Source organism: Saccopteryx bilineata, chromosome 2, assembly GCF_036850765.1.
Source record: "Saccopteryx bilineata isolate mSacBil1 chromosome 2, mSacBil1_pri_phased_curated, whole genome shotgun sequence".
Classification (NCBI taxonomy): domain Eukaryota; kingdom Metazoa; phylum Chordata; class Mammalia; order Chiroptera; family Emballonuridae; genus Saccopteryx; species Saccopteryx bilineata.
This window is the reverse complement of record NC_089491.1, coordinates 358,844,707-358,861,013: the sequence shown is the minus strand read 5'-3', so window position 1 is coordinate 358,861,013 and position 16,307 is coordinate 358,844,707. Positions and strand designations below refer to the sequence as shown.

The 16,307-nt window shown below is 50.8% G+C and overlaps 1 protein-coding gene across 3 annotated transcripts; it reads left to right on the top strand.

Annotated features, from left to right (window-relative positions):
- The first annotated feature begins 34 nt into the window (after nt 1-34).
- CTNS (cystinosin, lysosomal cystine transporter) lies at nt 35-16,184 on the top strand. 3 transcript variants are annotated; one of them, XM_066262995.1, is made up of 12 exons: nt 35-460; nt 1,804-1,883; nt 5,677-5,755; nt 6,978-7,062; nt 8,220-8,323; nt 8,427-8,558; nt 10,595-10,694; nt 10,785-10,904; nt 12,459-12,629; nt 14,254-14,371; nt 14,861-14,975; nt 15,312-16,184. In XM_066262995.1, the coding sequence occupies exons 1-12, from the start codon at nt 264-266 to the stop codon at nt 15,427-15,429; spliced, it is 1,419 nt and encodes a 472-aa protein (XP_066119092.1). In that variant the 5' UTR covers nt 35-263; the 3' UTR covers nt 15,430-16,184. The 3 variants fall into 3 exon arrangements, with proteins under 3 accessions (XP_066119092.1, XP_066119090.1, XP_066119091.1); XM_066262993.1 differs by lacking the exon at nt 15,312-16,184 and having other exon boundaries at nt 43-460; nt 14,861-15,217; XM_066262994.1 differs by lacking the exon at nt 15,312-16,184 and having other exon boundaries at nt 341-657; nt 14,861-15,217.
- Nucleotides 16,185-16,307: the final 123 nt, after the last annotated feature.

Here is a 16,307-nt window from a genome sequence, read left to right as displayed (position 1 = left end):
GGCAGGCCAGGCTATAGGCGGAGAGCGGCGGAAGGCGGGATCCAGAGGGTACCGCCCCATCGGACTGAGGTTCCCAGCAGTGGCGGAGCGTGCCTCACCTAGACAGCCCCACCCAGCTCGCGAAAGTAGTGTAGGGTTTGCTGACCCGCGCTCGGCACTTCGAGAGCCTCTGAGTCCCTAAAAATGATTTAATACTCCCTCACACCAAGCCTCCATCCCTGCCAAGGTGTCTGCGCGCCTCCACTCCGTCCCTACCCTAGCCAATGGACCCGCTAAGACTCGTCAAAACTACAGCTCCCAGAGCGCATCGCGCAGAGATAGTCACTCTGCAAATCAGGTGGCTCGGATCAGCTGACTTCAGGCCCGCTCTCACACAAAGTCTAGCTCTCCAGGGGAACCGGTACAGCACCTACCAGCTCCTACGGATTGTGGTCAGTCCCCAGACCCTTGAGGATCTCCGGTGAGAGCTGGTGCGGCCCCGACAGCCTCCGCCCTGTTCCCCAGGTGGACCCCCCTGAGGCCCACAGACTGGTGCAGCAGGCCTGTTGGCAGCCTGCCGCAAATCCAGCTTTCCTCAGCCCTGCCATCCCCCTGCCAGCAGTCCCAGCCTTGGAAACGATATTCTTCAGCTTCGAGTCCCCGGTGGCGGGAGCGGAGGTAGGGTTCACCGGGCTGCCGAGGCGGTGTGGATGACTACCCCAGTGCAGTCCGAGTCCAGTCCTCGCTTTCTGCTTCGTTGCCTCCTGAATCTGAGTCGCAGAGTTTACAGATTGCTCTGGAGAGGGGGGACTTAGGACCGTTCTGGAAACTCCCTTGGCGTGCTGAGCTCTGGGCTGGGCTCCGGGGCAGTGGGCAGGTCCACACCCCTGCTGACTCCCAGAGCTTTCAGGATGAAGAAAGAAAGGAGGACTTGGCTTGCCTTTTTCAACAGTGTTGACGAAAATGTCAACCTTAAGACTTTTATTATTATTATTATTATTATTATTATTATTCAGTGAAAAGAGAGAAGGCAGAAACAGATCTTCTCATTGGCCCCCACCGGGATCCACTAGGGGACGATGCTCTGCCCTTCTGGACACTATTCTATTGCTCAGCAACGGAACTCTTCCCAGCGCCTGAGGTGGAGGCCATGGAGCTATCCTTAGCTTGGGCCAACTCGCTCCAACCGAGCCATGGCTGCCAGAAGGGAAGAGAGAGAGAGAGAGAGAGAGAGAGAGAGAGAGAGGAGAGAGAGAAGCAAGAGGGTGATGAGTGGAGAAGCAGATGGGCGTTTCTGTGTGCCTTGACCAGGAATTGAACCTGGGACATCCACATGCTTGGTGGATGGTCTACCACTGAGCCAACCTGCTAGGGCCAACCCTAAGACTCTTATCCTAAGCGAGAGAGAGGGAATTAAATTAATTTCCTTAAGGTTTATAGGTTCACAAAATTAAATATCTGACCACAGTTCTAATAACTTTGGGGAAAAAAAACTCTCAGCCAACAAAACTGCATTCTTTCTGTTAACTCGGTTGCAAGAAGCAGTTGAAGATGGAAAAATTCAGCATTTGCCCACTTCCTCAGAGTGAGATCTTATAAACTTACTTAGTCTCTCTGAGCCCATTCCCCCACATAGCAGAGAAAGAAAAGTCCTTCCTGGAGACCTGTTCTCCAAGCTTGTGATGCAGAGCCCATGAGGTCACAGGTGTGAAGTGAAAGTCCTTTATGAACTGTTCATGCCCTGGTTCCAGGGAGCGTATTGTCCACTTGCTGTTGAGCTGATCCAACTTTAACCTGAACTTCTCTTGCTGTTTTTCTTCCTAGTTCTTTGAAATTGAGGAACATGATAAGGAGTTGGCTAATTATTTTTATCCTTTTCTCCCTGAAGCTCATAGAGAAATGTGGTAAGTTTAGAAATGGGTCATCAACTTTGTACAGAGGGAAATAGTGTTATAAAGTAAGCAGCCTGACTTGTTTGTGGCCAAGGATTTAGGACTCTCTACCAGGCATCCCCAAACTACGGCCCGCGGGCCACATGCGGCCCCCTGAGGCCATTTATCCGGCCCCCTACCACACTTCTGGAAGGGGCACCTCTTTCATTGGTGGTCAGTGAGAGGAGCACTGTATGTGGTGGCCCTCCAACGGTCTGAGGGACAGTGAACTGGCCCCCTGTGTAAAAAGTTTGGGGACCCCTGCTAGACTTTGTGTGCTTGCCTGGCCCTTGGTCAAGCAGCCACTAGGTGGTGTCCAGGAGTTTTACAAGGAGCCAGATGGTTCCAATAAATAACGTTGGCCTTCTGCCCTGGGGTCTCTATTACCTTGTTTGTATCACCAAAATCAAACTGTGAAGCTCCAACAATCCAGGATAGTATCTGTAAAGAAAGGACTATGGCCTGACCAGGTGGTGGCGCAGTGGATAGAGTGTCAGACTGGGGCGCAAAGGACCCAGGTTCGAAACCCCGAGGTCACTGGCTTGAGCACAGGCTCACTGGCTTGAGCCCAAAGGTTGCTGGCTTGCAGCCCAAGGTCGCTGGCTTGAGTAAGGGGTCACTTGCTCTGCTTTAGCCCCCAGGTCAAGGCATGTATGAGAGAGAGCAAGCAATGAACAAGCAATCAACAAACAACTAAGATGCCTCAACAAAGAATTGATTCTTCTCTCTCCCTTCCTGTCTGTCTGTCCCTATCTGACTCTGTCTCTGTCAAAAAGAAAAAAGAAAAGAAAGAAAAAGAAAGAAAGAAAGACTTGTGTTCTTTGAGAGTTCACAGCCTCCTCTTTTATTTTTTATTTTATTATTATTAATTTTAATGGAGTGACATAGATCAATCAGGGTACATAGGTTCAGAGAAAACATCTCCAGGTTATTTTGACATTTGATTATGTTGCATACCCATCACCCAAAGTCAAATTGTCTTCCATCACCTTCTATCTGGTTTTCTTGCTGCCCCTCCCCTCCCCCTACCCCCTCCCTCTCCTTCCTCCTCCCTCACCCCCATAACCACCACACTCTTGTCCATGTCCCTGAGTCTCACTTTTATGTCCCACCTATGTATGGAATCATATAGATCTTAGTTTTTTCTGATTTACTGTACTTATTTCACTCAGTATAATGTTATCAAGGTACATCCATGTTGTTGTAAATGATCCGATGTCATCATTTCTTATGGCTGAGTAGTATTCCATAGTATATATGTACCACATCTTTATCCAATCATCTATTGAAGGGCTTTTTGGTTGTTTCCATGTCTTGGCCACTGTGAACAATGCTGCAATGAACATGGGGCTGCATGTGTCTTTACATACCAGTGTTTTTGAGTTTGGGGGGTATATACCCAGTAGAGGGATTGCTGGGTCATATGATAGATCAAATTTTAATTTTTTGAGGAACCACCATACTTTCTTCCATAATGGTTGTACTACTTTACATTCCCACCAACAGTGAATGAGGGTTCCTTTTTCTCCACAGCCTCTCCAACACTTGTTATTACCTGTCTTGTTGATAATAGCTAATCTGACAGTTGTGAGGTGGTATCTCATTGTAGTTTTGATTTGCATTTCTCTAATAGCTAGTGAAGATGAGCATCTTTTCATATATCTGTTGGCCATTTGTATTTCTTCCTGGGAGAAGTGTCTGTTCATGTCCTCTTCCCATTTTTTTATTGGATTGTTTGTTTGCTTGTTGTTGAATTTTATGAGTTCTTTATATATGTTGGATATTAGGCCCTTATCTGAGCTGTTGTTTGAAAATATCATCTCCCATTTAGTTGGCTGTCTGTTTTGTTGTCAGTTTCTCTTCACAGCCTCCTCTTTTAAAATGTAAGGATGGTGGAAGAGCAAAGGCCATGGGGATCTCCCACTAACCCTGACCACAATCCTAGCAGAGCCCTGGGGACTGTTAGCGAATGCCTGGCTTCACTTTCAGCATCCCTGCCCTGGGGACCATCTTATCATAGTATTGCTTACCTGGTGTGGTCCTTAGCTCTAGATAGAAAGTAACAGCAGGGACCTACCCCAACTGTGCAAGCCCAGAACAAAGCCACACATTATTTATGAGAGAGTAAGTATGAAAAAGAAGAGGCGGAGAGTGTCAAAGCTGCCTTCAAGCCCTGAGGCTATAAGTAAGGGAGGGACCATCCTACTCTGCTCTGAGCAGCTTGGCCTCTACAAGGGCCAAGGTGGCGACATGACACTCAGAGAGACCCTGGTGGGAGAAGCTTGGAGACTTGCAGATGCAGGGGACAGATAGGGTCTGAGAGGTCCCAGGTAGCAAAGCCAGGCCCGAAAGTGCAAGTTCCAGACTGGCCCGTCCCCTTGGAGGAGATGGGGTTACACTCCCTCAGGGTGTCCAGGCAGAAGAAGAGAAACTGCCAGATAGGAGTATTAAGAAGGGGGATCAGATAGTGGAGAAATAAGTACCCTTCCAAACTGAGCACCTAGAATCTCAGTTCTTCATCTTCTGGCTTTCATGGGTCTGCAGAAAGGGAGACCTGGGCCCTTCCTGCAGCCGCTACCCCCACGAGGACCATCTTCATCAGGCTGAGTGTTCATTTTCTCCTAGTGGGCCCCCGTCCAGTTCCAGTTTAGATCTGTGGTCATTCTTCATGCTGTGCATAATCCTGAAGGCCTCGAGGTCGGGGAGGTGAGGAGGACAGGTGCCTGGAACTTTGAGCATACCTGAGGGTAGGGGTGGGGGCTGCCCTAAGAACACAGGAAGAGGTCAGAGAGGCTGACTCACTCATGTTCTGTGGCCAAGTTGCTCTGGGGTACTTGGCCTCCTAAACCTGCTTCTTCTTCTCACCCCAGAGGCCTAGTTAGCTACCTTATCCTCAGTTAATGCCCAATGCCAAGGAGAAATTCTTGCGAATGAACAGTGTGTCTTGTTCATCAGTTTCCCCCAGCCCCCCGCAGAGTCAGCCTTAGGAAGGGAGGCAGTGCATGGGGGAGCCGGGTTCGGGTTCGTATGGGGCTCAAAGGGTTTCTTTAATTTTTTTTTTTTTATTCATTTTAGAGGAGAGAGAGAGACCGAGAGAGAGGAGAGACAGAGAGAGAGAAGGGGGGGGGGGGGAGCTAGAAGCATCAACTCCCATATGTGCCTTGACCAGGCAAGCCCAGGGTTTCGAACCGGCGACCTCAGCATTTCCAGGTCGACGCTTTATCCACTGCGCCACCACAGGTCAGGCTCAAAGGGTTTCTTGATAAACAGATTCGCTGAGGCCCATGTGTCTCAGTACAAGAAGGGGCTGGACCAGCTCTACAGGGCCATTTAAGCTCCACAAACAGAGGAGACTCCTGTGATTGCCATCTGAAGAGGTGGTTCAAGTCCATGTTTTCCAATCCCAGATCATGGCTTGAATTCCTTGTGACAGTTTGGGGCTCTGTGATTCTAAAACTATCTGTGGATAACTCGGTCGCATCCTATCAGAGCCTGTCGTGTTGGGGAGGAGGAAGCCACAGCATCTCCTGCTCAAGCCTGCGCCTCCCTCTGTCTCTGGCAGCAGGAGGTGAAAGAGCATAATGAGGGCTTCCTTTTCTATCCCATCACTCAGGCTATCAGAACCTCTGTGTCTTCACCTAGAGGATAGGGGTTATCATGAGTCATAGTTTGTGAGTTCAGATGGCAGGAGCCATTGTCCCAGTCTCTCCTTGTGTGTCTGAGTTCTCTGACCTGTTGACAAATGCCATGATTTGGGTCCTTCCAGAGTCGACGGCCGACTTTGCTGTTCCTCCCACTGTGAAGCTGGAAAACGGAAGTTCAGCCAATGTCAGCATCAGCCTTCAGTAAGTTCCCAGGCGCATGCTCTCCTCAGCCCAGCTTATTTACCCCACAGTGGGCTTAGTCCGTTCATATTCCAGGTGCGATGCTCTTGCATCTTCACTTCAAGAGAAGCCAGAGAAAAAGAGACACTAGCCCTGGGTTTCAGACCAAGGTCCCAAAGTCTCTCTTTCCCAAAGATTCTGCTGAATCTTTGTTTCTGGTGGGAAGAACAGGAAGGGGCTTCTCCCCAGAGTCATGAGCCTTTTCCCCAGCTGAGAAGAGTCCTCAAGTGACCAGCAGTTGATGCCAGCCTTTGAAGTGGTCCTTTCCAAGATCCTAAATATTTGAGGAGAGCACTGATGGTCAGGGGTCAGGAGCTGAGCACGTCTTAGGTCACTTCCAAAAGCAGAAGTGACTCCATCTGGTGGATCCTGTTAGTGTGACTCTCACACTTAGCCTTGTCTGAGAGTCTTTCTTGCTGACTCTGCTGGTTCAGGCATGAAGATGCCCACCTAGTCCAGACCATGCCGGAGCCTCCCTCTTTTGTATCCTTCACTGCTTTGCCCTACCGTTGCCTCCCAGTCACGAGGATTCCTGAAGATAAAGGTCTGGAGTCCTGTCCTTTTTTCTCTCTCCTTGTCCCTTTTCCTTACCTCTCCTGGGAAGTCTGTCCTTAAACCAAAGCTTTGGTACCAAGACTCCCCAACAGACCTGCATTCTACTTCTAGCCCCTGCCACCTCTGCCCGTTGACACCTTGTAAATCTGACATGTCTTCCCCTCTCCACAACTCCCCCCTCTCCAGAGTCCTTGAGTGGCTTTCCACTGCCTTCCAAATTAACTCAAGGTCTCTATGTCCAGACTGAGACCCCCATGGACTGCTCCCACTCAGATGGATTTCTGGGGATACACTACTCCCTGCTCAGACCTGAGTCTTCTCAGAGGCCTTTCCCACCAGAGTAGATGTCATGGTCCTATCGGCCGCTGGACACCTGTTTGGCATTTACAGCCAATTCCACACCTTCTCATGTTCTCACTCAGCCCCAATGGGACATCTTATCTCCTGATAAAGATAGAAAACTCCTAAGGATCAGGGAGCCCACCTCTCTACCCCTCAGGTTGAACACTCAGCACTTCCTCACCCTAGCTGCTTGAGAAATGACAGTCCTCGGGTGAAATCCAGAAGGTTGTTTGAGATCTTACATTGTCCAACTTCTCAGTAGTAATCAGCCTCTTATCCTCCACAGGCCTCCATTAAATGCAACCTTGGTGATCACTTTTGAAATCACATTTCGTTCAAAAAATATTACTATCCTTGAGCTCCCCGATGAAGTAAGTAATGAACCTTAATTGATGGGTAGAGAACTTCTGGATAACAAAACATACTTTAATTAAGTACTTCTGAAAATAGGCTTCCTTGTTTTTATACCAGGGACTGCCCCTGTCCAATCATTCTAGAAATCTCTGATTTTGGCTTTGTTGGTGTCTGAGGATGGGCATTTTATGCCATGTATATGGAGTTAGGAAAGTGATGGTAAGAAATCTGAGGCAGCCTCACCAGGCGGTAGCGCAGTGGGTAGAGCGGAGGACTGGGAGGTAGAGGGCCCACATTCGAGACCCCGAGGTCGCCAGCTTGAGCGCAGGCTCATCTGGTTTGAGCAAGGCTCACCAGCTTGAGCCCAAGGTCCCTGGCTCGAGCAAGGGGTCACTCAGTCTGCTGTAGCCCCCTGGTCAAGGCACATATGAGAAAGCAATCAATGAACAACTAAGGAGACTAAGGAGCCGCAACAAAGAATTGATGCTTCTCATCTCTCTCCCTTCCTGCCTGTCTGTCCCTATGTCTCTCTCCCTGTCTCTGTCACAAAAAAAAAAAAAAAAAAAAAAACAGACAAGATGAATGCAAGGATGAAATTGATAACTATAAGGCATATCATGAGGCCCTGAGTACTTATAGAAGTGGGCCACAAATTGGCTTTAAGGCTTCTAGCAAGCAAACTGTATTGAAGCATGATCAGATGAACGGTGTTTACCTGAAAGGACCTTGTGTGAGAAGAGAGTCTCATCTCATCCTATGATGAAAATCACACACCACTAGGCACAACTTCTGCCCCAGCGTAGAAGGCCTGCTACAAGCTAAGAAAAGCCATTGGTTCTAACAGGACATTCTAGCACTCAGCTCTCTGAAGTCTAGCTTGATCCACAGATCTCATAGCTAGTGAGAAGAGGAAAGTTATCCCACCTTCCACAGAGATAAGTCAGGGGTGGGCCTGAGAGCAAAACCGTGTTCTGCTCAGAAAGTCTAACACAGGCGTAGGGGAGGTTCCAGCTGGCTGGGTTGCTCCAATGTTTCTCACTTTTGTTAATAAGTTCCTGGAAGGCAAGGATCCTATGATCTCTCTCTACGTTTCCTAGTGCATAAATCGGAGCTGGACCTTCAGCAAGAACCCGATAAATACCTGGCCTTGCATCAAATTCAATTTTCCTAATAGGTTGTGGTGCCTCCCAGAGTGACAGAGTCCTCTTTTCAAGTGACATCACAAAATGTGGGACAGATTACTGTTTTTCTGCACAGAAATCATTCCAGCCAAACCGGGTAAGCTGTAACTTAAAGGATGAGAAGGGAGGCAGTGCTGAGCATGTGGGAGTTTCATTCAGGATCTCAGCCTCAGCTCATTCTGATCCCCAATTCTTTCTAGTCCAAGGATACGCTTCTTGGTGATCCACAGCAATGTCATTAGCATCATAAACCAGGTGATTGGCTGGATCTACTTTGCAGCCTGGTCCATCTCCTTCTACCCTCAGGTGATCATGAACTGGAGGCGGAAAAGGTAATCTGCTGAGCTTATGTGCAGGTTCATTTAGTGCTGGTAAGACTGGGGCATTCCAGCAAGGCTGTAGGTAGCATGAGCTTGGCCTGTCCCCTCTGCTGCTCTCTCTTCCTGACCTTTCTAGAAAGTTGTTGCTGTGAAAACTCTTAAGAGCCTGCAGTAGCATTTTTACTGCTGGGCAGTTAGTCTCTTGCCCAATTCAGCTACTCCTTGTGAAATCAACAAAATGTGGCATCTCAATAAAGTGGAGAATGGGCGGGGTGGGGGCGAAGTCTGCCCAAATATGCTCTTGTATAGTTCTGTCCAGCCCTGGGGGAATTAGTGCCAAGTCATACTACAGAGCTGGAACTGGATCCTGGGAGATTAAGCCTTCCCACCTTGATTTTTTTTTTTTTTTTAACAGAGACAGAGAGAGAGGGGGATAGAAAGGGACAGACAGACTGGAACAGAGAGAGATGAGAAGCATCAATCATCAGTTTTTCCTTGCAACACCTTAGTTGTTCATTGATTGCTTTCTCATATGTGCCTTAATGGTGGAGCTACAGCAGACCAAGTAACCTCTTGTTCGAGCCAGCGACCTTGGGTCCAAGCTGGTGAGCTTTTGCTCGAACCAGATGAGCCAGCGCTCAAGCTCCGCATCCCAGTCCGACGCTCTATCCACTGCGCTACCACCCGGTCAGGCTTCCCACCTTGATTTTAAAAACAAAGTGGGAGGCAAGGCCAAGATATGGGTGTTGGAAGACTCTGAACTCACCTTCTACTACAGATATACCAAACGTACACCTACATATAGAGCAGTTCCTGCTCAAGAAAAATCCTATTGAACAGCTTCTGCACAACAAAGGACAGAGGCACCACATGGAGAAGGGTGGGAGAGATGGAGACATGACAACAAAGGAAATCCCTCCCCCAACTCAGAGACCTGCAGCAGGGAGGGATATTACTGAGGGGCCTGTGAGGGGACTCGCCCTCCCTCGGCACAGCAAAAAAACAAAACAAACAAAAAAACAGTGGTTTAAAGATACCTAGACTATACCTGAAGGAAATCCATTTACATAGTGTTTTTGTAAACTAATAACAATGTTTCAGAAAGAGAAATTAAGAAAACAATCCCATTTACAATTGTATCAAAATATTAAAATACCTAGGAATAATTGAAAGGAGGTGAAAGATCTATATTCTGAAAACTGTAAGACATTGATGAAAGAAATTGATGAAGATACAAATAATGGAAATATATACCATGCTCATGGATAAGAATTAATATTGTTTAAATGTCCATTCTTACCCAAAGCAATCTGCAGATTCAGTGCAATCCTCACCAAATTACCAATGGCATTCTTCAGAACTAGAACAAAGAATTCTTAAATTAGTATAGGACCACAAAGACCCCAAATATCCAAAGCAGTCTTGTGAAAAAAGAGGCATCATATTCCCTGAATCAGATATACTACTAGGCTATATACAATAATAAGTCATGAAAGTGTGATGTATTACACAGTGAATATAGTCAATAATATTATAATAAGTTTGTATAGTAACAGATGGTAACGAGACTTATCATGGGGATTGTTTCATAACGTATATAAATACCAAATCACTATGATGTACTGTACTCCTAAAACAAATAAAATAGTGTATGTCAATTACACAGCAATGGAAGAAATGAAGGAAGGAAGGACAAGGTGGGCCTGGGATTGGGTCTTCATGCAGCAAGGACACAAGCTTTCCTGCAGTCACCCTAGCCACGTGGGCCTCTTGGGGGTGCTGCTGGGCTGGGAGCCAGGGAGGGAAGTGCTCCTTTCTGCGGGAGGCCTCCAAACTTCCCTCAGGGGCCAGGACTTCAGGCAGGAGGAAACTGGTTCCCAAGAGGGTAGGATTGGGTGGCACTGATTGTGGCATGAAGGGGGACCTGAGGACAGTGCTCTGCTTGGGGGAGCCAGGCCTTCCTTCCTGTGTACTGTCCGCCTCCGCCGCCTTCACTGGCCGAGTCTCACCTCCTGCCCTGTCTTGTGTCTCCATCTCCCGCCCCACAGTGTTGTTGGTCTGAGCTTTGACTTCATTACCCTGAACCTGATGGGCTTCATGGCCTACAGCGTGTTCAATATCGGCCTCTTCTGGGTCCCATACATCCAGGTATGGCTCTGCCCGCCCACCACAGCCTGGCCCAAGCTGTTCAATGGCCTGGCTGCCCCTCATTCCTCAGCTTCTCCCCACCCTTAACAGGAGCAGTTTTTCCTCAAATACCCAAATGGAGTGAACCCTGTGGAGAGTAATGATGTCTTCTTCAGCCTGCACGCCGTTGCCCTCACCCTGGTGGTCCTGGTGCAGTGCTTCCTCTATGAGGTGAGAGATGAAATTGGCACCTGCCGCCTGTGGCTGCCAGGCCAGCACCCACCACCACCCCCTGCCACCCACACCTGCTGTTTTACTACAGAAGACACAGAAACCCTCAGGAAGGGCTTGTGTTTGTTCACTCAGCAGCTGCTTATTGGAGCCAAGATAACAGGCTAGGCCCTGTGCTAGGCACAGGGACCACCACCCTATGAACCCAAGTTCTCCCCCATCCCCCTCAGGTCTGGGGTGAAGGACACAGAGGCAGTCATGACCCAGCAGGCTGGGGGGGGGGGGGAGGAGAGAGCATAGGCAGCTCTTGGGAGGCCTGGCCCAGGCAGTGAGGAGGAGGAGGGCATCAGGAACGTGTTTAGTCATGGTCCATGGGGACTAGGGCCAGGGTGGTGCACCCCTACGGGATGGGGGAGGCCTGGCCCAGGCAGTGAGGAGGAGGAGGAGGGCATCAGGAACGTGTTTAGTCATGGTCCATGGGGACTAGGGCCAGGGTGGCGCACCCCTACGGGATGGGGGAGGCCTGGCCCAGGCAGTGAGGAGGAGGAGGGCATCAGGAACGTGTTTAGTCATGGTCCATGGGGACTAGGGCCAGGGTGGCGCACCCCTACGGGATGGGGGAGGCCTGGCCCAGGCAGTGAGGAGGAGGAGGGCATCAGGAGCGTGTTTAGTCATGGTCCATGGGGACTAGGGCCAGGGTGGTGCACCCCTACGGGATGGGGGAGGCCTGGCCCAGGCAGTGAGGAGGAGGAGGAGGGCATCAGGAGCGTGTTTAGTCATGGTCCATGGGGACTAGGGCCAGGGTGGTGCACCCCTACGGGATGGGGGAGGCCTGGCCCAGGCAGTGAGGAGGAGGAGGAGGGCATCAGGAACGTGTTTAGTCATGGTCCATGGGGACTAGGGCCAGGGTGGCGCACCCGTACGGGATGGAACTAGGAAGCCCAAGGGGCAATGGGAGTAACCATGAGCAGAGGGCGGTAGCAGGTTCCAGGTGCCAGTTGGAGGAGTAGGCTCATGAGGGTCCCAAGAGGTCCTGAGGGGTCTGGACTCAGCTGTGTTGCCGGAGGGTTGTCGGGTGCTTCGGCTGGAAGGGGCGTGGCTAGGCCTGTTTCAGGGGTTGCTGACGCACACGTTTTCTTTCACTTCCCCGTGGCTGCACCACTTCCTCAGGGAGCTCCCTTCACACAGGCAAAGCAGCCAGGGAATGCTTGGGCTCCACCTTCATGAAGCTTTTAGGTGTTCTTACTCTTTGCTGTGAAGCTTGGATGAAGGAGGCCTTCTTTGGGGGAAGGTAGGGGTAGGGGACAAACTCTAGATTCCTCTGGACCATGGGACAAGCCTGGGCTGGAGGTCTTGGGTTCCGTCCCCAACACCCTTCACCCTTGGTGGGCTCTAAGAGACATCCAGTTCTGCATTGTGGAATCAAAAAGCAAATGGGCTCTGGAAAGTCCAGGGACCAAACGTGAGACCCCAGTAGCGACAAGGGCACTGCTGGTGTTGGGGTCTCTGTGCCCTCACCCACACCACACTTCCCCTCCCCTCCCCCATCCTCAGCGAGGTGACCAGCGTGTGTCCTGGCCTACCATCGGCTTCCTGGTGCTCTCGGGGCTCTTCGCACTCGTCATCATGGTTATGGCCGCCGTTGGGGTAACCACATGGCTGCAGTTTCTCTTCTGCTTCTCCTACATCAAGCTCGCGGTGACCCTGGTCAAGTATTTTCCACAGGTACCTCCAGGGTCTGCCTTCCTTTTCATGTGGTCATTAGGGTGAGGCAGGTGAGATAGACCTTGGGTCCTACTCCTGGTTGGGGCGAGGAGACAGATGGAAGGCTCCAGTGGAGGTGTGACCCGGCAGCGGGCCAGGGTGAAAACTGGCTGTCATGCTGCCCGCTCTTCCCTGGGGCCAGAAGTCACACAAAGAATTTAATGGGGACTTCTCCAAGCTCGCACTCAGCTCTGAGAGTCAGGGGTCACTGTGCAGGTTACTCCTGTCTCCTCATCCCAGCTTTCCTAATGACTTCGGTTCTGCCCCCCATCACCACGACTGACATCCCTGACGAGCAGCTGCATTTACTGGGGAAAGACTAGGTGGGAGGAGAGCGCCACCACTATGACCTCCACCTCCTGTCCAGAGAGGTTTTTCTTGGAGGTCCCATCCAGGGTCTTCCTTGTGGGCTCTCAGCAACCTCCCTCAAGTACTCCAACAGTCCTGTTCAGATCTGGGGACACAATGGAGAAGCCCCCTTTTCAGCTCCAGGACAGGGAACCTTGTGCTCCATGGGCTCAGGAAGGAGAATGTCTTGGCCAGAGTCAGGGCCAGTCTCTTGGAGGGCCTGGGAACAGAGCCAGGCCCTTAAGGATAAACAAGACTTAATTCTGGGGACACAAGAGGAGGACTATTCCAGGCTAGAGCAGCCTACACGAACGTACAGGCTGAAAAGCATAGGAGGCCGTGAGGAGACCTTGCTGGTGAGCAGTGTTGAGCTAAAGGAAGGTGGGCCAGGGACCAGGGGCTTGGGAGGAAGACTATACGTGCAAGGTCTTGAGGGAAGTGGGGCCTCAGTCCCCAAATGCGGGAAACCTTGGAGGGAGGAGTCCCAGTGCAGATGTTTGAAATTATCCAAGACTAGAGTGGTGGCAGCAAGTATGGAGAGGTGAGAGAGGACAGAAAGGGACCTGGCTGATGGCTGACTAGGAAAAGACCTCTACAGTGGACTAGACAGATAAACCCAGAGAATGCTGGCAGCAGGAAGAGGGGAGTTCTGAGTGGATCCACCCACTAGACCAGGGAAGCCTGAGGCAGAGAGCCTGGAGCCCAGCTAGGTCTGAGGTGGAAGGTAAGTCTACTTTACAGATGGAGAAACCAAGGCTAGGAGAACTCGGGAAATTCCCCCAAGGTAACAAAGCACCAGTGGTGGCCCTGGCATTCCAAACCAGGCCATCGGGTTCCCAGCCCGAGTTCACAAGCACAACACGAAGTCCAGGCTGTTTGGGGAGAATCGTCATTGGAGATGAGAAAAATCCGAGTGGCTGGAAAACCACAGTAGAGCTTTGCCCCAGAACAGGGAGGAGTGAGGGAGATGGAGCAGCAGCTTCCCAGCCTTCCCTGCACTGAAGTTGAGTGGTACAAGGGTGGGAGGAGGGGGGTTCTGTTTGCAGTGCATATAGATGAGACCCCTGTTCTTACAGAGCCTTGTCAGAGCCCAAAGGTCACTGGGTTCCTCTGAGCAGAGGCTGGAGCACACGAGTGGGAGGAATTAGAGAGCTCTTGTTTGGAGTGGCGGCACAAGCAGCACGAGGCAGCCCCCAGCCCCCTCACTGCCCTCCAACTCTTTCATCTGTCTTCCCAGGCGTACATGAACTTTGTCTACAAAAGCACTGAGGGCTGGAGCATTGGCAACGTGCTTCTGGACTTCACTGGGGGCTGCTTCAGCCTCCTCCAGATGTTCCTCCAGTCCTACAACAATGGTGAGTCAGTCAGCAGTGGGCTGGAGGCACGCAGCTTGGGAATCCACTCAGTCCCAGCCTCTAGATCAGTGGACCCCAACCCTTTTTGGGCCACGGACCGGTTTAATGTCAGAAAATATTTTCACGGACCGGCCTTTAGGGTGGGATGGATAAATGTATTACGTGACCGAGACAAGCATCAAGAGTGAGTCTTAGACAGATGTAACAAAGGGATCTGGTCATTTTTAAAAAATAAAACATCATTCAGATTTAAATATAAATAAAACGGAAATAATGTAACTTATTCTTTCTCTGCGGACCGGTACCAAATGGCCCACGGACCCGTACCGGTCCGCAGCCGGGGGTTGGGGACCACTGCTCTAGATTACCTAAGGGCATTTGCAGCTGGAGTTTTTGGTTTCCTGGTCCAGTCAGGGCTCCCACCCCTACCCTCCACACACCACAAGTTTCCACCTTAAACCAGATTCTGTTCCCTCTGGCTGTTAATAGACCAGTGGACACTGATCTTTGGAGACCCTACCAAGTTTGGACTCGGCGTCTTCTCCATCTTCTTCGATATTGTCTTCTTCGTCCAGCACTTCTGCTTGTACAGAAGGAGACCAGGGTATGAGCAGGTGAACTAACACCCAGGGCCCCAATGTGAATGGCCCAGGCCCTGTGCCCACCAGGAAGGCTGGAAACGCAGTCTGGAGTGCAGGGCTGGCTCAGTGTGCCAACAGTGGAGAAGTGTCCTCTTCCTCAGGGCCAAACGCCTTAAACATGAATGAACCGGCCTGCCTTCGCTCAGGACTCTCCAGGGCCAGGAGAACCCTTCCTCTGTGACAGACGCCTGACTGTGCTCTGAGATGAAAAGCCAGAGTGCTGGCGGCCCCTCTCAGGTTTACTGGCCAGTCATCTGGCCCTTCTGCAACTTGATGCTGCCATCTGTATTTTCTTTAAGGCTTCAAGCAGCACCCATACGTTCTGACAGCCATCCCAAGCAAGATTCAACACCGAGCTGGGAGCCGAAGGCCTTGCCCCAAGCAACCAGTGTTTCTGGGAGCAGCTTGAAGGATTGACTTTGCAGCTGGGAGAGCCAAGGGTACTTTGGCACCACCACTGTGTTCCCAAAGACTAAGCAGCCAGATGTCATGGCCAGTGGACTGAGAGGTGCTGGTGGCAGAGCCCAGGACTTTGGGGTTAGGCCTTGGGGTCCCTTCTCTGAAGGCCACATTGTCAGAACACTCACCTTCCCAACTCTCACAACTGCAGCCACAGTAAAGAAACAGTATTTTTTGGTATTGAGGTGCCCAACACTCTCTGGATCTGGATCACACTAATACCCCTTTTGGATTTTTTGGAGGGATGTTTTGGAAGTGAATGGTTGCCTGCCTGCCTCCACTTTCCCAGTCAGCAGCCCCACGTGAGCCCCTCCAGCTTATCCTGCTTCCGGAGTGCAGGATGGACATACACCCGTCCATGCCTTAGCATCCTGTGGGACCTGCCAATTTGTGAGAGTAGCTCCCCCAGAAGGAAGGGCAGGCCTTCCTTCCCTCACTCCCCCCAGGCCTTTGAGATACCAATTTTTTGGCTGTGAGGAACCTCAGATAAGGACTTGAGACCACACCTCACACAATCCTCATGGGCCGTCCCTGATCCCAAACCCCCTTCCCTCCCAAACCAACCAGTTGTCCTTCCTGTGGCAGGAGCGGGAGGGTCCCAGGACCTGCCTTGTACATGCCTTGAGTTTCTCAATTCACTCCCCAACTTTTTACAAGATCAGTTTGAGGGACCTATGTCTTGAATTAAAACCTGTTTCCTTTTGTGCACCTGAGCATTTGCCAGAGGCAGGTGTGTTGGTTTCAGAACCAAGTCCTTGGGGCTAAGGGAGACACCGTACTCACTTCGTGTAAAACTCAGGGTTGTGAAGTTCACGGATCCCAAGGGGACTGCCTGC